At 34.1% G+C, this 24,453-nt stretch overlaps 1 protein-coding gene across 1 annotated transcript; it reads right to left on the bottom strand.

Annotated features, from left to right (window-relative positions):
- Positions 1-18,487: 18,487 nt before the first annotated feature.
- Positions 18,488-21,088, bottom strand: LOC135129537 (zinc finger BED domain-containing protein 4-like). The gene is made up of 6 exons (XM_064056704.1): positions 20,982-21,088; positions 20,566-20,930; positions 20,324-20,492; positions 20,093-20,241; positions 19,890-20,040; positions 18,488-19,838 (listed from the first exon to the last, which is right to left on the bottom strand). Exons 2-6 carry the CDS (start codon positions 20,881-20,883, stop codon positions 18,565-18,567), a joined length of 2,061 nt encoding a protein of 686 aa, XP_063912774.1. The 5' UTR covers positions 20,884-20,930; positions 20,982-21,088; the 3' UTR covers positions 18,488-18,564.
- Positions 21,089-24,453: the final 3,365 nt, after the last annotated feature.

Here is a 24,453-nt window from a genome sequence, read left to right as displayed (position 1 = left end):
TGTGAAGTAGATTTTCTTGAGATCTTTCTGGTTTAGAGCCCAATAGCCAAAGCAGTGCTTCACTGTGGTGCTTCGCTCCCATCAGTTTGTCGTAAGCTTTCATGAAGTTGTACCTCAACATTAGCTGCTTTTAGGCTGACTTGGGGATTAAAAGAATTTTCAGAGATCACAGCTCTGACCTCAGCTGATTCACTTTTCTTCAGATGTATGTCCCAAGCACGCAAATTATTGGTCCAAAATACATCATAACGTCCGTGTAGGGCAGGTGTAGCCATATGGTGACATACAAATGCACCTCTTGGGGTTTCACATGTTGCCTCTCTTAAGGAATATCTATGCATAATAAAACAAAATACCTCATAATTGTACTTGATACAGAACTTTTATCAATATACATTAACTTACCATAACCTTATACCTGGTTATTTCGCATTCTAGCTCGAATAAACTCTTCAAGCACATTTAATGTAATTCAGTGTACCAATTGACTTTCACTACATTATTTGACTGCAAAGAATTTTGTCCGTTCATAATGCATTTCCGATCGTCAACAAAAAAAAATTGGTAATTGCTCCTATTGTTAACACATGTCTTTCTGTCATTATTAATAACAAATACAAAAAAAAAACAGTCCACAGACATATTCAACCTAATGTGAACTAATATCACCCAAAAATTGAATATGATTGTTTGTTGTGATTAAAAGCAGAGATTTAAAAGTACGAAATCAACTGTCATATTTTGGGGATTTTCACGATCTAAACGTCACTAGTACCGCAAAATATTCGCGTTCTTTTTCTTTCCCAAGGGTTTCTGGATTTTCCGTTTCACTCATGCGCGAGACGTTAGAAACGATGTATAGAGTTGTTTTTAATTTGCATTATTTCTTTAACAGAAGCTTTTTATGTAGTTAAACCTTTAGTAACAGGAAGATAATTGTACAGTCTTTATCGCTTGTAGCATGAACTAGTTAAGATTTCTACCTATGCGGCGTATTTTGTCTGTAAAATCAAGCTCCCATAAGAAACCCATAGTAGAATTTTTGAATTATGAACTGCCGCGCATTCTAAATTCTAACCTTACTTTACTGGTCAATTTGGGAATTGTATAAATCCCACACCAATACAATTCCAAAGAGCGTTTCGGAAACTATTTACTACAGATTATTTCGATACAAGTGCAAGAACCAACTGTGAAACACTATTTTATTTAAAACTAGCTGACCCCGTGAACTTCGTTTCACCTACAATTTAATTTTGAATCTACAAAACCGAATGCTTCGAAATCTTGCAGATGTTTTAAACATATGATAAGCATAATACATTCTTATTCAAAATATATTTACTTATCCCCTCCAAAAAATTGATGACGTCAGTCCAAAATTTTGCCAAATGAATCCTATCTAAAATGTCCAAAATAGGATGAGACTATACTTGTGATTTATCATTCCATTCATATTTTTTAGTTTTGCTTATAGGGGGTGTCTCAAAAAAATTAATCACTGAGTCAATTTATTTTATTGATTGAATCAAGAATTGCAAAACTGAATTTTGAAATATTGCAGACGTTTTGAAGTTAGTGTTTGACATGGTAGGTTTTTAATCAAAATATATCTGTCTACCAAGCCATTGATTAAATACATATAGATAGACCCATGCTATTGTTTGGAGCGAACAGGCCAACGGCCGGCGAACAAGAGATGGCGCACCAACAGTCGGCCGTCAAACGCCGGCGAAAAGCTTGGACACCAATCACGCGCATAGGCAACCCAAATCACAGCAACAATATATTTAATAAATCTACTACTCGATAGAGGGCGACGAAAAAAATGTATGCAAATCTCATAGTAAGCATTTATATAATTTACAACGTTGCCAGATGAGCCTAACACAACTTTGCCGTTATTTCTAGTCAAGTAGATTTTATTTCGTTTAAAAGTTTTTGATAAATAAATGGGATTATTATAATGAATAAAAATAAATAATACAAACAAATTATTATAATACTTGTTATTTTAAATATTTGTTAGTGCTATATTATTATAAATACGGTCCGGTAACTCAAATTTTACAGTACGAGTGAGATGTTTCAGGACGAGGCGACCGTAGGGAGCCGAGTCTTTAATTTCGAAACGAGTACTGCGAAAAGAGTTAAAGGCCTCGCCACATAGGCTGTGCTATGCTATGCTCATATTAAAACGTTATGTCTATGCTATGTAAAAAATACATTCACATAGCATGAACATGACATACAGTCACAGATGGTGTTCACAACAGCCATGCCATAGAATAGTAGCAATTGGTAGCATAGCATAGTAGATGTGTGTTTATAAATAGTTATTAGTAAAAGCAGTGGTGAGTAAAAGTGGTCGTTCATTTTGAAACTTGTTGGTGTAGCTGACAATCTTAAATAAAAAAATTCACGAAGAGAACCTGATCGAATTACTTAAACTTTATTATTATTATGTGCAATATGCAGTGCAATATAGAAATACAACTTATAAAAGAAGAAAATTGAGAAGGCTTAGGTTAGAATTTTGAATTTTCTCTAGACGCGCATGAGCCAACAACCAAACATTACACAGAAGTAGGATTCCATTCTACTTTCATGCTATGTCGGATTATTTCGAGCTGTGTAATGTCTATGCTAGTTCTGTGTAAAAAGTACATAAAGCATAACATAATGGCTATGTGAACACTCTCATTTAAATGTATTGTGTCTACTTCTATGTTTTTCATTAACATAGCATAGCTGCCTCAATTTCAAGAAAAAATAAAACAAATTGAGTTCAATTTTCATGGGACGCCAATGATTATAATAATTTTTTTAACTTCCATAGTAACCTAACGATTTATGCTTTCCGAACGTAAGCTAAGGAAGTTTATCAAGTTACCTACGTTTTTTCCACCTTTAATTTCAAACCGTCAGTTTGACATAAATGAATTAATTTTCATTTTAAAATGGCAATGTACACAAATATTGAACGAACCGATATGGTTCTCATTTATGGTGAAGCACGAGGAAATGCTGAAGAAGCCAGGCGGATTTACATGGAACGTTTTCCCCAGCGGCTTGCTCCTGCTGCCGGGACATTTATAAAAAACGTTCAGCATCTGAGGGATCATGGAACTTTTAAGCCACAAACCCAAGATCGGAGACGTGTTAGGACCAGGCGGATCCTAGACGTGGAACCCCAAATTCTTCACACGGTTGAAGCTGAACCGGGTATTAGCACTAGGAGACTTGCGGTACGTCATGGTATTTCTCAGTTCATAGCGTGGCGAACATTAAAAGAACAGGGCTTACACCCGTACCACGTTCAGAAGGTGCAAGCGCTACAACCTTGTAATCCTGCGCGTCGGCAAGTGTTCTGTCGGTGGTTATTACACAAAGCTGAAGAACAACCAAATTTTGTAAATAATTTGTTAACAACTGACGAAACAGGATTTACAAGAGATGGGGTGTTTAACATGCATAATACCCATGTTTGGGCTGATGAAAATCCGCACGCCATTTGGGAACACCGATTTCAACGAAAGTTTCACGTCAACGTATGGGCAGGACTTGTAGGTGGTCGTCTAATTGGACCTCACGTTTTACCACCTCGTTTAAATGGAGTTAGGTACTTACATTTTTTGGAAAATGTTGTGGTCGACCTTTTAGACGATATTCCCCTAGACGTAAGACAAAATGTGTGGTTTTTACATGATGGGGCACCCCCCCATAATGCTCGTGAAGTGCGGGATTGGGTTGACCATAATTACAACCAACGTTGGATTGGTCGCAGTGGTCCTGTTTTGTGGCCTGCCCGGTCACCAGATTTAAATCCTTGCGATTTCTATTTGTGGGGCCAATTGAAACAACTAGTTTACGCCACACCGGTCGACAGTGTCGAAGAATTAGTGGATAGAATAGAAAATGCTGCTCAAACTATTCGACAAAACCCCGCCGTTTTATCAAGGGTTCAAGAATCGCTGATTCGACGAGCTAGAGCATGTCTCGATAATAACGGTTTACATTTTGAACAGTTTCTTTAATGTTGTTTTATTTTTATTTTATTTTTTCCTTTATTAATAATTCGAGTTCAACTAAAATAACTGTTTACGAAGTTTTATTTCTATGAACTATTAGCAATAATTGCAGCAACAAGTTTTAACAATCAGGTTGCTATGCATAATAATTTTTACCTGTAGGTTGTTGGTAAGGTAATTTTGTGCATATCAATGGCGCCGAGTGGGGTCAGGATTTTGGAGTTTTTACCTCTGCATTAAAATTAATAAAACAAAACGAAAACTTCTTCTACACATTTTCATGAAGCCGTGGTTTTTTTTCCACCTCTATTTCAAAGTCACCCTGTATCTGTCCGTCTCTAGTCTAATAAATTTTCTAAAAAAATATAGTAAGTTTTGAGAAAACGCATTTAAAAGCATTTTCCTTTGTATTATTAGTAACAAAAGCGAGCACATAAAAGCGTAGAAAAAATTTCCAGTGTGCTATTTACATTTATTTTACTTCATACTGTGTCAAATTTCACGTTTTACTGGATTCGAAGGAGTCCGGTAAAATAAAAAAAACGGACAAGTCCGATAAAATTGAGCCAAAAAGGACAAGTGTTCCATTTCCGGAAGCGGCCACTGACCCTTTTGGGTCTCTTTTGCTTTACCTGTTATTGTAAATACAAATGTAAATTTAGTACTTCTGTAACCGTCCTGTATTAAACATCGAAACCGAACGCTGTCTATTATTTCGCACGCAACAAAACAAAGGTCCTTCGAGCAATATCAAAGTACAATTCGTTATTACATTGTCGTATCAACCAGATTACAAAAAACACTTTTAGGACGAGCCGAGTTGCACAAACATTGGTCCTTCGAGACGGATTGCACAAAACATTGGTCCATCGAGTCGGATTATACAAAACAATAAGTCCTGTAACGTGTTATACTATATGTTTAAACATATGATGCTGACTTGCACGAATAAACAAATTAAAACATTTGCCAAACAGCGGTTGCTAACGATGTCACAAAAAGTGACTCGATTTGAACTTTTTTTCAAAATAGTAATAATTTTATCGAATAAAAAAATATGTTGACAGTATGAAATAAAATCCATAAGGACATACGTCCGGTAACTCTTTTCGCAGTACTCGTTTCGAAATTAAAGACTCGGCTCCCTACGGTCGCCTCGTCCTGAAACATCTCACTCGTACTGTAAAATTTGAGTTACCGGACCGTATTTATAATAATATAGCACTAACAAATATTTAAAATAACAAGTATTATAATAATTTGTTTGTATTATTTATTTTTATTCATTATAATAATCCCATTTATTTATCAGAAACTTTTAAACGAAATAAAATCTACTTGACTAGAAATAACGGCAAAGTTGTGTTAGGCTCATCTGGCAACGTTGTAAATTATATAAATGCTTACTATGAGATTTGCATACATTTTTTTCGTCGCCCTCTATCGAGTAGTAGATTTATTAAATATATTGTTGCTGTGATTTGGGTTGCCTATGCGCGTGATTGGTGTCCAAGCACAGCATAGATATCAATCAGTAGAGACGGCTCGCCGTTTTTCGTGACCCGTTTTCGTTGGTGGTCGTTCGCATTATGACCGAATGAGGGCGCCCAACTGACGTCTAAAATATTTGAAATTTGGCAGTTTTGTTACAATCTTTTTGCCAGTTTTGCTTGTTTAAGACTGCTTTTCCGGTAGAATTGTACAAATAGTATAAAAATGTAATTTTCACAATAAAAGGTAAAATCTTTGTCCGATGAATTTTCATACCGGATCCCTGTTGTGCGTCTTATTCTCTCCCTCGTGTTTGGAATTCTTGGAAAAGATAGTAAACATAACACATTTTTTGTTTAAAAAGTCGTCGCAAACGAACAACAACGGTGGTTATGAATAAAATAAAAACTGTAACAAATCATCGTGTTTATAAATTAAATATGGACTTTCCTTTTTTCTTATTGCGATTCACGATTATACGATTTGAGCAAACTAGACAGTTTGCAATAAATTGCGTACACGAATCAATTTTTGAAATTGTAAATGAAGTGATACTTTTTAAATTGGGTGGCGACATCTAGGAATAGTTTAGGCAACGACCACCCATGACGGCTTAAAATTCGGGTCAGAAAGAACAAAGGCGCCGACACGAGCTGTCTCTACTGATTGTTATCTATGCTGTGGTCCAAGCTTTTCGCCGGCGTTTGACGGCCGACTGTTGGTGCGCCATCTCTTGTTCGCCGGCCGTTGGCCTGTTCGCTCCAAACAATAGCATGGGTCTATCTATATGTATTTAATCAATGACCAAGCCGAAAAACTTGATGACGTCATCTCAAGATTTTGCCGAATATATCTTACCTAAAATGTGCAAAATATCATCAGTATATGTTCGTAATTTATCATTGCATTTATTCTCACAGAGTGCGAGCGAGTGAACATGTCGTCAAAGGCTCTATTATGCTTATATTGTAAAAACAAAGCAGTTAGTGGACCTAAGTGTATAGTTTGTGAAAGGGTATTTCATCCTAAGTGTGTAGATCGTCTCAACTTAATAGTTTTAAATTCTGATCAAGTTATTTGTTGTAAAATGCCAGGAACAAGCAACAGTACAGATAACATCGCTAAAGAAGCCGTTATAACTTTTTTAAAAAGCAGTGAGTTTGGAGAAATAATCAAAGAAATCGTGCATCATGAAGTCAATGTCATCTTAACCGAAGTAGGCAGAATCCGAGGAGAATTGGAAGCTGTGAAGGCTGCTAATGTGGACCTTATAAAACTGCTGACCAACCCCAAAATTAGTGGAACAAAGGTGCCAGATCCCACTCATGGTAAGGAGCGTGTTTCACGAGAACAAAATTCTGCTAATTTTGCGAACAATTTTTCAAATCTTTTCGATCCAAATTCTGGTACAAAACCGCCAAATAAGAGTATGGCTACCAATAAAAGAGATGATAAACCAGCTGATTTAAGCAAAAAATTGAACGAAAAATCACTTTCTCTGTCGACTGATGACATTGTTAATGATAACGACAATAATGATTTCATATACCCACGTTATCATCAAAAGCGCAATTTTCAAACTAAAAATAAGAATATCATTAATGGGACTAAATCTGCGAAATCTTCTTCTCTCCGGGCTGTCGAAAAAATGCATCATTATTACATCGGACGCATTAACCCTACTATGACTGAAAATCAGGTGGGAGAATGCTTAAAAGCTGAGTTGAATCTTCAGAACTTTTCCTGCGAAAAACTTCCATCCAAAGGTGGGAATTTTAACTCCTTTAAACTCAGTCTTCCTCACTCTAAAGCTGCTGATATCCTTAATCCGCAAATGTGGCCAGAAGGCATAGTAGTTCGTAGATTTTTTCCATCCGGAACAAAACATAATTCATCTTCTACAGAACAAAATTTTCGCAACGCAAGAGTAGAGTTAACAACAACATAAGTGAAATCGCCGTATATTACCAAAATGTGCGCGGTTTACGAACAAAATTGGCTGAGTGTTTTATATCTTGTTTATGTGAAAATTTTGATGTATTTATATTTGTAGAGACATGGTTGCATCCAAATATCAAAGATAATGAATTTATAGATAACAGATATATTGTGTACAGGACGGACCGCTCTGAAAGCAACAGCACGAAGAGCATTGGAGGCGGGGTACTTAATAGCTGTAAAGAAGAATTTTCAATCAAGTAAAATGAATTTGTTTTCTGAGCTAGAAGATTTGTGGGTAGCCTTGCAAATCAATCATAAAATATTAATTTTCTGTGCTGTATACCTACCGCCTGATATTTTGGCAGAATTGTATGAAACTTATGTTAACAAGGTAAAGTCGGTTTGTTACAACAGTTTATATAGTCTAATTTTCATTCTTGGTGATTTTAATCTTGCGGGGGTAAAATGGATTTGTGACGACGAAATTATAGGTCTTATTCCAATCAATGTAAGGTCAGAAAAAGAAATTCTTATATGTGATAATTTTGCTTCTTATGATCTTCATCAATTCAATGACGGTGCTAATTGCAGTGGTAATATTTTAGATCTCTGTTATTCTAACTGTGATAATATTGTTATAAGTAGTACTCAAGAACTTGTAAAAATAGATAAATATCATCCTCCATTTAAGCTGGTAATAAAGGGCTGCGAAAATTCTAGTGATAATTTCTGTGATATTTAGGTACTACGATTTTAAAAACTGCAATTATGATATAATTAATAATTATCTGTATAACTGTGATTGGTATTTTATTAACGATGACAATAATATTAGTGACACTGTGAATGTATTTTATTGTTATCTAACTTTCATCTGTGATAATTTTGTACCTATGCGGAAATCAAGGAGCAAAAAGTTTCCGGTGTGGTTTAGTGGTAAGGCTCGTAATCTTGTAAAAAAGAAAAACAGTGCGCATCGTCGATTTAAAATAACTGGCGATATTAGAGATTATGCTGACTTTGTTTCTTTTAGAGCAGAATGCAAGAGAATTATTTCTGAATGTTATAATATGTACATCAACAAAACGGAATCCGAAATTAATTCTAATCCCAAACACTTTTGTAGACATTCTCTGACGGTACCACTTGCCAATATTTTTTCGATCTCGGTTCGCTCTGGTAAATTTCCTGATTTATGGAAGTCGGCGCGTGTTGTACCAGTCTTTAAATCTGGAGATAAACATCATATTGAAAATTATCGCCCTGTCAGTATATTGTCTGTTCCATCAAAACTTTTTGAAAATATTGTGCACAAATCTGTATTTGAGTCGTTTAAGAATGTAATTAGCTTATATCAGCATGGTTTTTGTTCTGGCAGGTCAACGTTAACCAATCTTTTGACTTTTGTTGACGAGATACTTGATGCTTTTGAAGTCGGTGCGGAGGTTCATTGCATTTACACCGATTTCAGCAAGGCTTTTGATACTGTTAATCATAGATTACTCATGTATAAACTCTATCTTTATGGTGTAAGAGATCCATTGCTTTCATGGTTCAATTCTTACATTAGTGGCCGATTACACTTTGTTGAAGTAATGAAAATTAGGTCATTTACGTACGAGTTAACATCTGACGTTCCGCAGGGGTCAATAATTGGCCCTTTATTATTTAATATCTTTATAAACGATATTTGCTCAAATGTTAACTCTAGATCTCTATTATATGCAGATGATCTGAAGTTGTATAAGAGAATTGAAACAGCACAGGATGTGAGTGTTTTAAGAGACGATCTCTTGCGTCTGGAGAGTTGGTGTAAATCCAATGAAATGCTTCTCAATATTAAAAAATGTCAAACAATGTGCTTCAGTCGCAAAAGTCAACCGTCCATCCCTTTGTACTTACTAAACAAAGACCCGCTAAAAGTTGTTGACAATGTAAAAGATCTAGGCATTTATTTAGACAAAAAACTTTCTTTTGTTGATCATTATGATTATGCAGTTGCCAGAAGTTGTAAAATTCTTGGTTGTATAAAAAGGTGGACAGCGAATTTTAAAAACATCAGATCCATCGTGATTCTTTTTAACTCCTTAGTACGCTCTATTTTAGAGTTTAACTGTATCAGTTGGTCGCCTTTTTATATCACTTACATAAATCGTATTGATGCTGTACAACGTAGCTTTTTAAGATTTGTTAAATTTAAATTGTATTCTAACGGACTTATTTTAGACAATATCGATCTTGTAGCATCTTATCTTTGAATTCCATCACTAGAAACACGTAGAACGTATCATAAATTGTGCTTTTTATTTAAACTGTTAAATGGGATAATTGATGCTCCTGAGTTGTTGTGTCAAGTTGGTATTTATGTTCCTATTCGTAATGTTCGCGGTACACGTTCATTTTATACACCTTTTCATAAATTTAATTATGCACTGCATTCTTCTTTGAACAGCATTTTGGCAATTGCCAATAAACATAACAGCCTGAATTATTTTGGAGTTTCTTCTACCGCATTCAAAAGGGAATGCCAAAATTTAATTTTAAAGTGTTAGATTATTTGTGCTGTTTGTTATTACTGTATTGCTTAATTGGCGTATAATAAAGTATTATTATTTATTATATTTTTTAGATTTGCTTTTACAGTGACTCAAAAAAATATTTGGATCAGTCAATTTATTTTAGTGAATAACTCAAGAGTTGCAGAAATGAATACTTTGAGATCATGCAGACGTTTTAAAGTTATTGTAAGAATGGTAAATTGTTAAGAATATTTATTTATTCCCCCCAAAAAATTGATGGAATGGCTCACTCGATTTTCGCAGATAATTTTGGGAATACAATACAGTTATTTTTAGTATTACACTGCACCAATCCAAGGTGGTATACGTGTTCATCGTAAATGTTGATTAGGTCATCACAAAATTGTGTGAAGAAAAGACTCAATTCGAAAATGCTGAATATGTTTCATTATACTTTTGGTGCGAAGGAAGTTCTGTCGAAACAACGTTCGATCAATTTTTTGACAATGGTTGATATAAATAAAACTCAGGAGATGCTCATACTCGAAATACAAAGGTCACGTTTCGCGGTCCTTTGTGTTCAGCATTAATTTCTGTTTGATGGCGGCAAGATCGTCGCTTCATTTTGGTGTAAAAGTGGAGTGTTTTAGCGAATTTCTAGTTTATTATTAATACATATTACGGAAAATATGTTGTGTTAGTGCTGTGAACACGAACGAAAATGGATATTTTTCCGAAAAGGACAGAAAACAGGGTAAGTAGGACTTCAGTTTTAATTTATCGGATTCCGTGATTCGTTTGGTCGACAATGTTTACATTTTGGATAAATTTTCGAAACGATTGAAGTTGGTGGGTCAAAGCTATACATTTTCGCGATATAATTAAATATAATTTAAACATAATTAATACAATTCATAATGTTCAAATATGATAACTATCATTATATGATAATTAAACCGAAATCCGTTTTCCTAAGAACACGAGGTTAGTAAAAACAAATTAGTTTGTTTAAACGCTGTTAAATTAACCCCGAAAATGTACAATTTCTGATCTAAAATATGAAAAATAATTTTTGCAATCTCATCGTGACATACGATGATGTCACTGTCACGTGAGCTACCTGATAAAAGTCACATTTTCGATCCTTTCTGTTCAGTTTTGATACCGGTCTGGTAGCAGCAACATTGGAGCTTCGTTTTGGGTTAAAAGTAGCACGTGTTCGCGAATTTCTAATTTATTGTTAATAAATATTAGCGAAAATGCTTTGTATTAAGTGCTGTGAACACGAAGGAAAGTGGATATTTTTCCAAAAATGCCCGATTTTTTTTGAAATATGTTGTTAATAACATGCATTCAGGACTGATAAAGTACGGCTTTAGAATATACAAAGTACAGCGTTCATAATTCACAAAATACCCTATGCGTCATTTTTAAACTACGGTGTCCAGATTTACAAAATACGGTGTCCTTCACCCATGCTATCAAACCCTAGTCCTCTCTTTTAATGGCAAGACGCACTCCAGACCTCCTCGTATTGTTTGGTTCTTGCTGGGCAACAGCAACGAGCGAGCAGAGTCATCGCTCTTTGTTGGCAAACGTGGAGAAATTTGTATATTGTAACTTTTGTAATTGAAGCATTTTGTACTGTATATTGTATGTGTTACTAACTTAACTTGGGTCTTGCCAATTTAGCTCCAGTGGTGCAAATGCTTTGTTTTCACGGTGCATTTGCTTGGTTTTTAATTTTGCAACAGTGCATTCTTTGGTTCCGAGACTGAATTCTCCATGTCGTCAGACGCTCTGGCCTGGGGGGGGGTTCTGTTGCCCCTTAGACGCTGGGTCATCATCCTAAACGGATGAGGTTCATCATCCTAAACGGATGAGGTCAGTCGGCCCTGTATCTATGCGGCTGCGTTCTCTCTTAGGCGTGTGAGCGCTGCAACCTATAGATTTCGTTTCGAGTTCCATCGGTGTGCTTGCTTGGGTATTAATTTTGCAACAGTGGATTCTTTGGTTCCGGGTCTGAATTCTCCATGTCGTCAGACGCTTTGGCCGGGGGGGTTCTTTTGGCCCTTAGACGCTGGGTTGCATCGTTCTTTGAGAATGAGGTAAGACGACCTTGGATTTATGCGGCTGCGTTCTCCCTTGGGCGTGTGAGCGCTGCGACCAATAGATTTCGTCCCGAGTTCTATCGGTGTGCTTGCTTGGGTTTTCATTTTGCAACATTCTCAATTTTTGGTGCAATTTCTTCCGGTGGTGTGTTGGGTACTAACTTTGCATTTGTATTGTATCTGTAGTGTATTCTGTATTGTAGCTAGTTTATAGGTACATGTATTGTATTCCGTTGTATTGTACTGTATAACGTTCTATCCCTCATTAACAATTCCTAGCCCTCTCCTTTCCTAGCGAGATCTGCTCCAGACCTTCCCGCGGTTCTTGCTGAGCATCAACTATCGAGGACAGAAAATTCAAATTCAAAACCAGCAAAGTTTCACAAAAATCATGAAAATCGCTCGTTGGTGGCCAACGTGGAGCAAAAGAGACTTTTGTAACTCAACTAACTTTGTTAACTCTATATTCTTAAGGAAAAAAAAAATATATTACATTTAATTTATCATTTATAAGGACAAATAGTCATTTGCCACGCCGATGCTCATTTTTAGATTAAATGCTCACAAAACGCGTAAATGTTCAATTTGTGTCCGGGGAGATACAATGTTTGCAAGTAGATACACAGTACATCGGGTAGATGCTCAGGTATATAAGAGTAATAATGAAGTAGGTACTTCGTACTTCGAATATGAGCATCTACTCAGTTTTATTCATTCCGTCCAATGTCTCGCTTTAATGTTTGACTATGATGTTGATTATGGGCACAACGCTGATCAACTTCCGTATCCGAATTACCCATGAGACAAATCATCGCAATTTGTACCTTAGGTAGTTCGTCGCACATTTGATTGACTTCGTGGACTTATGTCAGCTTGTCGTCTTCTCGGCATTGTAATGAACTTCATAAAACGACACAGAATTATTTTCACAGTCAATCAAATTTGTAAATTTTGTCTTGAGAATTTTAAAATATTGAAAACTTCAAATTAAATCCTCGAATAACGGTAAAGTTTGAGGTTTTGTCGAAACCAACAAAGTGAACATAGGTAAACAGAATGGCAGTTCAAAATTAATAAGAAACTTTCGCAATGTGTAACTAAATTCACTTTAACCAAGACTTTTCTTAAAATAAACGACGTCTTTTTAACGAAAAAACAAAGAACGATTTGAAATGCAATATACTTTTCACAATCGCAGGGAAGAAATAGTTTTGTATGACACGTCAGTCAGACGACAGGTCCGTCAGGAACGCCAACTATTCAAATTAATTCGAATTGGCGATTCCCATGCAAAATTTTTAATTTTTTTTTATCTTTTAGCCGTCTTATTTTTTATAAATTTTCTTACATATAAACCTTGTCCTGACAATAAGGAACACGTAAAAAAAAGAATCATCCAATTCGGTGCAGTCGTTCTGAAGTTATGCGCGTACATACATTTCGGCGATTCATTTTTATTTATATAGATAGATAGATAGATAGATGAAAAATTTGCCAAGGTGTTCTTTTAAACAAACTTCCACAACACATCTTCCCTGTATTCTGGCCTCTTCAACAATCATTAAGTGATGTGAGTTACCGGAAACTCACCTTGAAAGAACACAACTGTTTACGGTATGTTTGTGGATACTCATTAATACGAAAATTCTTACACCACCACTTCTGCGAAGTTTGTGTGAACTTTGCACATTCTTGCGAAGTGGTACATCCTGTTTTAATTTAATTGTGTGCCATTTTAAAGTCTTCAATGAAGATGTGATTTTTGGCGATTTAATGATGCCACTTGAACATTTTGCAGTTTATACTCCAGTAATGGGTAATACATTTTGTGAGTTTTTCCCAATTGATGCACTGTAGTTGTTAACTGCTTTGCGGCTGAAAAACGAACCATAAAAAATAACATTCCACCACCCTTGCAAAAAATTTCCTTTTGATTACCTCGTTTCACTTTTTATTAGAGTTAGAATTTTTTACACACTAAAATTTAACCTGTAGTTTGTTGACCTCTTTAGACTGTGGAAGTGGTGTTTAATAATAGAAATGGCAAAGACTATAGAATTTTTTAATTATGAACTGGCGAGCAGTGATTGATTCTAACCTTACTTGAGTGGTCAATAACAATTAAATAATGAAGAACTGCTTACTTTTCGAAAATAGTAGTAGTACTAACAGTGTTATAGTAGTAGTACTAGCAGTGTTACTGTATTTCACATCCTTCTCTCCAGAACTTTTTCGTTTTTTTTTTCTGAAGATGCCACTTAAAAATTGGGCAAAACATCGAAACCATTTTCAAATCTGTCACCATCGAAACCCGAAAAACGTCTTTTTGTTATTGCATTATTTATTAATTATTGTGCTGTACATAATTTTTGTTATGGAATTTATCGTTAGTAAAAAGTAAATTATTTGTATGTATTTTTTTTGTAATTATAATGTAACAGATTCTAAATGGGTTTTGAATTTTGGTTGAATAAGGTTGAGATGGGTTTTTTGCAATTGTGGTTATGCAACTTATAATACTTATCAAGACAAATTTGTGTTGATCTGGCAACACCGCGACACTACGGCTGCAAGCTGCAACATTCCGAACCCGAACTCGGTTATGTTGTACTCAAACAATGGCGGTGCTGGACAGAGTGTGCATCTATCGGACACGTGAAGTGTGTTAAATGTGATTATTTTGTTTGTTTGTGCGAAATATTAAATCTCGGAACTATTGCCTGAAACTATTCGTATTATTATTCGAAACACTAGTGCTTTTGATCATTGTAGTTGTGTGCAAACATTCCAAGTGTAATTTAAATGTACGAAAATTTCTGCAAATGTGCCCTGTTTCATCGGTTGTCCTCAGGTGCGGTGAGTATTTCTTGCGAAAGAATGTTAGTTATATGTTTTTTCTATTTGATACTGGCCCAAACACATTTTGGAATTTAGGTTATGTGAAAGCCATAGACTTATTATACTGATCCTACAACATCGGAACTAAAACTTCGTATTAATTCATAGTAAAAATCAAGTTCATTAATGACACAAAGTTCTGTACTTTTGGCAGTAAAAATTAGGGCTTCGGCAGTCTCTTTTGTTAAACCGTTCATTCCCATCGACTGTGACGTAGTTTGAATGCCTTCAATATAACGTGGAAACGAAAGTCGTTCATCGGAGATGTCTGTATATGGTGCAGTGTTAATATCTCGTCGCACATGCTGAGTTCCGTTACTGACAGTGACGGCTCGTGCCAAAAAAACGTGGGTCGGCCAAACATGAGGATAACTCTAATTAGTCGATTTATTTTTTGTTTCTATCCCAATAGAACACAGTGTTATCAGTTACAAATATTCACTTTTAGATATCAAATAGAGGAAAATATGTCCAAGCAATAAAAAAAAAACAAAAAATGAAATCGTTCAGCAAGAACCACGAGAAGGTTTAGAGCTTTCTTGCCGGGAAAGGAACGGAAAGGATATAGGATATGGGGTGACACGAGGATTAAGAAAACAAAAGGAAATGGTAAAATAATAAAGAAAGATAAATGTATAAAAAAAGAAATAGGTTTCTGCAAAAAACATTTTGTAGAAAGGACAAAAAAAAATAGATTTCTAAAAAATAAAAGGAGAATAGAAGCAAAACTAATATAAATTCTCAAAAGTAAAAACAAAACTAAAAATAAAAATTAATTCAACATAATTAAACATAACCTATTTTCTGTGAATAACAACCTATGATCTAAAATGACTGAAATTAATAAAAAATTAAATAAAAACTCATCATAAAGTTTTCAACAACAAAACAATTACACGTGATTAAATAATTGTGGTACCTGATGTGGGGACACATTTAAAATTATTCATTTTTATAAATTAAATCGATTCTACGCACTTTTGTTGCAGCAAAGTCATCTATAATTTCATTATAAAAAGTTTCGTTTTTCATTAATTCTTTTACTAAGCTTCGCTCAATTGCCAAAATCGATAAATTGTTTAAACGCGGTTGCGACATGGTATTTCTAGTATATGACTTAATTCGTTTTAATGCCGAAAAACTTCTCTCTACCGATGCCGATGTTGGCGGGAGAGACAAAATTAAACAAAAAAGTTTATATAATTCTGAAACATCATTAATAATATCATTTTTAAAAATAAATTCTGTCATGTCTTTTACTGTTAACGAATTTCCAAAAATTGATTTATCGGAGTATAAAATTTACAGTTCTCTTTTTAATTTGTCGTTGTTGAAAATTTCTTTGTAATTATTAATTAAAGAATTAAATTGCTGTTCAGGAAATTTAGTATTATATTCAGTAAATTTGGTGTGGTTAATTAATTCTAAAAAAGCAAGCGATGAAATATCTCTAAATCGAATTTCTATTTGATTGATAAGTAAATCCAAAATTTCAAAAAAAGAGACGTTTTTTAGTTAATGAAATGTTATTGTCATTCGTTAAATCAGTTTTACGCCGTTTCGCAGATGGAGGAGGTATATCAGCAATCTTTTCAACATCAGAATATATCTTTGAAAAATAATGATCTTCATTTCGAATTCTTTTTAAAGTGGATAGAAGTGAAAGAATTCTTTCGTTACAGTAAGTTATGTCGGATAATTTATTTTGAACTATAGAAAAAACTGTATCGGTATAAGAAAAAATTAAATTGAAAGTATGAAGCAAAAACACAAATTCAAAGTCAGTTAATATTTTTTTTAAACCATTAGACTCCCTGATCGAAATATCATCCCAGTCGTCTACATTCTCAATTATAAAATCAAAAACATTAATCAAAGTGGTTCGGTTATCGAATAAAGTTTTTACAGCGCGAGATTTAAAGTTCCAACGAGTTTCTGAGTTAGCAGGTAACCTCTTTTTGCAAATTTTGTCTAGGAGATTAGTGCGTTTGGTTGACTTTGTAAAAAAAGCTGTAAATCCTGATACGTTTGAGAAAAAAATTCTACATTCTTTAATATTTTTACACGAATTTTGTAGCACTAAATTAATTTTGTGTGCATAACAGTGCGTAAAAAGTGCTTGGGCTGCAATTGATTTAACTTTACTTTGTAATCCATTCAACTCTCCCGCCATCACCGCAGCCCCGTCATATGTTTGGCCAATTAATTTTTTCTCAATATTAAAATGAGAAAAATTATTTATTAACACACTGAAAATATCGTGTGCAGTTCGTCCTTCACTAACATTAAAAAAACCGAGAAATCGTTCTAATAATTTACCATTGCGAACAAATCGAAAAATGACAGACATTTGTGAAAAACAACTGATATCTGTAGTCTCATCTATTTCCCACGAAAAACACGTAGCATCATTAATTTCTTTATGAATTACTTGGGTTACAGTTTTGGATATTGAATCAATTAGATCGTTTTGAATTGTTTTCGATAACCCGGTGAAAACAGAAGAAGAATCAATGAATTTGTTGAAATTTTCATCTAATGTTGCAGCAAACTTTGCTAACTCCTTAAAGTTACCTTGATTATCCGAACTACTTGTTTCGTCATTACCTCTAAATGCCATTTCTTGTGTTGATAAAAAGATAATCATATTTATTAAATGTTTCACCATAATTCTATTTTCTCGAACAGTTTCATTGTATTTATTTATATATTCGCGTCTGGCACTATCCAACGAATTTGCGATATTGTGTTTTCCGAACAATTTAAATTTTAGAGTCGAATGAATATGCTCCTTAGAAATTTCATGTTTGGCCAGTGCACGATGAACTTCTTTTAAATTATCATAACCACTAGAATTATAAGGGTTCTTGGATTCCGAAAATAATAAACAATACCAGCAAAATAATTTGTTACGTGTTTCGCTGCCAGTTAACCAAGGATATTTAGCATAAAGTGTTTTAGAAAATGCACGATTATGACCAGGCTTTGTTTGAATCAAATTGCTCATTAATGGTCGAGGAACAGTCAGTTGCTTCACAAAAACTTTGTCGTCATAAGTTAACTCTTTAAATTTATGTATTAATAAGTAATTAACCAAGTCGCCATTCGTGTCAACTATATTGCGAAACGTGTCCATCGTGGGATTTTATACAAATTACTATATAATTAATTATTTACCAATTTAATCAGGCCCATTTCGTGCAACGTGCAACCAACCACTGCTCAAAAATATTCATCGTTCGTTCATCTTCGGTTTACTAATCGTCCAAGTACGTTGGATAGCTACAACCGAGCCGGCCGCGGCCGGCCGGCCGGTAGGGATGTTCGGTTCTACAAAATAAACCGGTTTTCAGTTAACCGATTTATTTTTGAACAGGTTAATTGCCAACAGTTTAACCGAACCTGCAATAACCGGTTTGCAGGTTAACCGATTGTTCCCAATTCAATGTGAAAGTAAAAAAAAGGTGAATAGGTAATAATATTGATATATAAATCGTTGCAACTCAAAAATGTATTTCATGTTTAACAAAAAAACATTAGTCTGGATTATATAAACAAAAAATGAATTCCAAATTAGATGTTCCAGTAAATACTATCCAAAGAATTAAGAAATACTAACTCATTGATGTGCTGTGGTGTCAAACGACTTCTTTTATCAGAACAAACATTATTAAGTGTAGATACCAGGCGTTCTGCTGGAACTGAAGCTCCCAAGACAGTGAGGTATTTCATGGCAACTTTGTACGTTCCTGGAAATGCATTCTTATTTTCTTTCCAATACTGTATTGGATGTCGAGTTCTTGGTTGAATCGGTTGATTCAAATATAATTTTAACTCTGCGGGTAATCCATCACAACCATCTGAATCAGGTAAGTGCCTTGAGGCTATCTCATCATGGATATTCCAAATGCATCCATCTACATCATCTATAATATTTGGATGTACTGGTGGAGTGAGCGATCCTTGATTCTGATGTTCTTTTTTAACTTCGTTTTTTATTATTGTAATGGCATTGGCAACATTTCTTGCTGATGAAAAATGAAGACGCTTAAATCTGGGATCTACAATTGTGGCTATTGACAAAAGAATATTTGTTTCTAAAGGATCAAGTTTTTTTTCTATTTGTGCCTCAAGTTCTTTTTTTAAGTTTTTAGCAAAGGGATTACTGACGTTGATTCTATGTAAGGAGGTTTTAATACAGTTGGTCATGGGTATCACCAAGCTTCCTGAGACATATTTTTCGCCTGATATATTTTTAGTTGCATCCTCAAATGGCCCAAGTAACTTCAAACACTCATCAATAATTGCCAGCTCATTAGCAGTCAACATTGGTGGAGCTTTTTGGTGTTCAGACGACAGTAAAATTTTACCAACATGACCCGATAGGTATTTAAACCTTTGTAAGCAATAAAACGTGGAGTTCCATCTAGTGGGAACCTCTTGTATTAAATACAGATATGTTCCATCCTTTTTTCCTTCATTTTTCTGTTCATATCTTAACTGATCTTGTGCAACATTACTGTGCTTAAAATAAGCAACAATTGTCTTTACTTTTTCAATTATGGTGACAACATCTGGACAACTTCCTAATGCCTTTGTTACCACTAAGTTTATATTGTGCGCAAAACAACTGACATGGAAATGATTAGAAGTCTGTGACATAATTTTCTTTACAGCAGCAACAATATTTGCACCGTTATCAGTCGTAATTGAAACAATGTTTTCTTTTAAAATTTTCCAGTTATTCAACATAGTGTGCAAATCATTGCTTATATTGTCTGCTGTATGGTGCTGTGTCAGATTACTCACACCAAGTGCAATAGTAACCATTTCATTATTTTCTTCATCTATCAATTAAAATCTTTAAATGAAAAAAGAAACAAAATAATTCATCTTACTGATAAAATGGGCAGTTAAAACTATAAAACTTCTTGTCGCATTGATCACTGTTGCAATGTCTGTTGTTAAGGCAAGATGGTGAGCTTGTTGCAATTTTTTGCTAACAAATATTTGCAGGCTGTTGTACTTCTGTTCAACATATTTTGTAATCTAAAAATAATAGATTTTTGCCGATTTAAATTGTTAGAGCCAATGGACTTACTGTACTCCTACTTGGAACATGATATAACGGCACTGCTACTTTTAAAAGCCTTTTGAGACCTTCTTTTTCAGTACATTGCAATGGATAATTGTCTTTGCATATCATGAAGATTAAAGCTTGGGTTAACATTGCTTCTTTTGACCCTCCAGCTGAAACATTAAGTGTATATCAAATAGAGCTTCACAATTTCCATGCATAGGATTAATTTTTTTATGAAGGTATGATATTTACATTCATAACATCTTTGTGCATTAAAAATCTGGTGAATACTAGGTTGAGAGAGATGCGAGCTGTTACTACCATTATAGTTTATGTTGCTTGTACTGCTTGCAGTAATGGTACTGGCACTCCCGATACTATGAACTTCTATTAAATTCTCTTCAAAACTGTCATCACTGTCCTATGATAGAAAATATATTCAAATAACTATAGAAATTTTCCCATATGATGAAATCTAAGAATTAATTCTTCACCTCATGCTGAGAGTCTAGGGCTTCATTTTCAATCTCCTTCGCTGCATCTCCTCCTTCTGCATTGCTATGAGACGTTGAAGGCGTTGAGTTTGTCAAATCAAAGTCGATCCTTGGTTTCTTGTTCACTCTGGCTTCATCTGCGACATGTTTTTTGAAATTAATAGCATTGACTTTTGGGTGTTTTCGAATAAGGTGATTATTTAGGTTTGTGGTCCCACCACCAGTTTTGTAAATTCTTCCGCATAAATTACACTTACAGTTTTGATTATTACATCGGGTGAAAAACTCCCATACTTGGCTTTTTCTATGTTTTGGCATGTCGTCCTATAATGCAAACACTAGTTTACAGGAATATTTTTGATTTGCTGGAAAATGAATACTTTTGATTGTTTGTAGACTTTCTCTTATTCTCTTACTTTTATTAATCAGACTACTATCCATGTACGCACTTGGAATTAGGTTAGGAAGTACAAAAGCGTTGCAACGCGCGGGAAAATAATAATCACAGACCACACTAGTCTGTGATAATAATGTCCACAGCACGAGAAAATTGTCACGAGCACCCTTTTTCCAATCCAATCAGCCAATCACCACTGGTCGTTGTTAGTTCTCTTTTTTTAATTATTGCTATCTTACTTGCCCCCCAAACGTATAACTTCCAAGCTTACCAACACTGGGTAGGTACAATAACCACCAACGTACCACGTACGCTTTTTGCCTGCATTATTTTGCTATAAAAAATAAAAAAACCTACAAGTAGGTTCTGACATACGGCATCCGGTTCATCAGGTTATAACTGAATTTTAAAAAACCGGTTATAGTAGGTTCTTTCGCAGCAAAAAATCGGTTTAGTGGAAAACCGGTATTTTTTACGCATCCCTACCGGCCGGCCGACAGCGGGTGGAAACTACATGGGAATTGACGCGGTATTAATTATGTAAAATATTTTTTATTACAGGAGACCAATATAATTTCAACACTCTACAGTTAGGAATGTACCGTATTAAGATATATGTGATCAACTGATTGATAAAAACATTGCAGTATTGTTTGAATCATCCAATTTTACCCAACTAAATTACACTATTAACGACTTTCTTAAATTATGAAACTTTATGCTTGACATGCATAATTCTTCAATGAGTTTTTAATAATTTATAATTCACAAACCTGTATTTACATTAAGGTATTAACGATAATGAAAAACTGTAAATATGGAAATGAATAAAATAAAACAGCGATAGACACGAGCGCGCCACATCCATGGTGTCGTCTGCGTCTGCGGCAAAATCGGCCAGAGCGCTATCGGCCGATGTTGTGTGTTTCAATCTACGCCAGAATTGTAACTTAACGCAGCCCTATACCGATCGGAAAGCGAAAGCCGTAGCTCGTAGATTACTGTTGGTAAATTTTCAACGCATCGGCCGGCCGGTGACAGTAAAATAATTTCTTTACGGGATGAATTTAAAAGATTAAACTGTGTCTTCATTGTTGGAAATTAATAGTAATTATTTTTATTTATTTGTGTTTATTAATTTTTTAATTTTTATAAATTATTGTACATTTTACCATATCAGTTTTTGAAAAATGCTAATAAAAAATTTGGATTTTCAAAAAAAAATGTTTTCTTATTTCTCGAATTATTTGGTACGGCCTGGCCGACCCTGCCGTCCCTGACGAGCCGTCACTGGTTACTGACATCATGAATTTAGAAAAAATTGAACATGTTTTCTAAAAATTTAACGGTTCCCATACATTCTTCAAAATGAGAGAATTCGGCACCACCGTAATGAGCCAGATACGCTAAAGATGCACTTACTGGTTTTGAAAAGATTTGAACAGCTAATTTTACTCTCATTTTTTCTAAATTTCCAGGAAAAAGATGTTTCCGTGTTAAATGGCGGACTGGTTTGACTATAATTTTGTTGCATTTCTGCCAATTCCTTAAGGTAATTTGCTGAAATGATTCCATCAGATGATGTCATATCATGGTCCAGAAATTGATTCCTTCCATTTTTTATTGCATGGCAAAAATCAGAATTAAAGAAAAGTTTTAATCCAGGACTAAAAGGATGAGCAATGCAGTTTTGAAGGGAACTATTTCCAAAATGTTTAAATAAAGCCACATGATTTTTGCGATTGTCTCCTACGATTCGTGTCACTTTAAATCCACATTCAGCAAGTAATTTTAAAATTTCTAACGTTAATTTATATTATAAATCTTTGCTTTTTAATTGTCTATGGAAATAATAACCTGCTGGAATAATATAGTTTGTTGATAATTATCAATGCATTGCCGAATTGTCATTTCTGACCAAACTGGTTTTTTTCTGTCGTAATTTTTTATTTGATCTAATATTAAAACTGCCCTTGGATTCATATTTGCGGCATCATTTTTTATTGGTTGCAAACATTTGCACTGTAATTTTTGTTAGTTTTTTTCTTTTTCGATTTCCAATAATTGTTTTAATTTATTACAACGAAGCTTTATTCGCTTCAAATTTTGTTCCAAACAGCGATTTGTGTACAATAAGTTTTTAATCTGTGCAGATGTATACATGGTTTGAGTTAAGTTTCACAAAACTGCTGAGAATAATTAATTCACTGATGAGTGTTCTAAACAACTAGAAAGTTCCTCATTTACAGTAGACTAAAATTGTTAAAACGTTAATAATTGAAAATATTACTAAAAACAATCTACTTTACAAATACAGAGGGAATGGCTCATTATATAAAATTATAAATGACTGGTAGTTACGCTAAGGTTTTGGGGATAGGGTGAGATTAAAGAATAACAGACGAATTTGTATATGTTGTAATTCTAGAAGCTCGATTTTTTTTTATTAATCCAATCAATGCATATCATTACTTGGTCTTAGTACCAGTAATCATAGAAATGTTGCCTCAATGCCAGTCATTTTTGGGTTAGCGATAGGTCTTAAAATAATTTTATTAAAAGGCAGTAAGAGAACTGTACTTTATAATTTGTATAATAATTAATATTAATTTACAAATATGTATTAGATAATAATAACATAAATGACATAAATGTTTTATAGGGTATTAAAAGAATACAATATTACAAAATAAAGATAAATTCACTTAAAGGAAATACATACAATTTAAATAAGAAGAATACAGGATTACTACAAAGATGAGTTCGTTTCAGCTAAAGGTTTGATACTTTTCTGAAAAATAGTATAAGAATAAAAAATATCGACTTTGCTTTGTACACTATGATAACAACCAAACATATTTAAAAGTGGCGAATGTACCTGAAAATTAACATTACTAAGTAAAACTGGGCTATCAATTACAGTGTATGTTAAAATATTGATTTTGTTTCAAAATCCTACACACGTTAGGTTAAAAATAAGAGGCTGAATGAAGCACAAAAAAGCATATTATCTTGCACAGAAATAATCCTGACGTACACATAGAATTTCACATGAAAGGGGCGAGTATTTAAGATGAAGATATTTGTCTAAAATACCTATTACAATACTCGAGAAATTAAAACGGCAATTTTTAATAATCTACAGTGCCATGAAGAAGAAACAAAGTAAAACGTGAACGCAATCAAATATGTTTTAGTTTTTCTCCATATAATAAAACTTAACATGTTGTTTACATTATTTTCTTTTAAATAAACCACATTTTGTAACTTTATTGCCCTTTAAAATGAATCAACTTAGTATATCTTTGCCTATCAGAATCTACTAAATAAGACTTACTTTTACAACTGTATTTTATACGCAAATTCAAATAAATATTAATTATTTCTTTCAACAAAAAAGATGTATGGAAGTGATTTCTATGAAGCAATTTCTCACAGTTTAAATTTTTAATGATGTCAATTACAATTTTGCGTTTACTAAGTTTGATATG

This window comes from Zophobas morio, unplaced genomic scaffold (genome assembly GCF_036711695.1).
Source record: "Zophobas morio isolate AGI-343-1 ecotype UQ-CSIRO unplaced genomic scaffold, CSIRO_AGI_Zmor_V1 ptg000016l, whole genome shotgun sequence".
NCBI classification, from domain to species: Eukaryota; Metazoa; Arthropoda; class Insecta; order Coleoptera; family Tenebrionidae; genus Zophobas; species Zophobas morio.
Note: the sequence above shows the minus strand (reverse complement) of the source record. Positions and strands in the feature narration are given on the sequence as shown.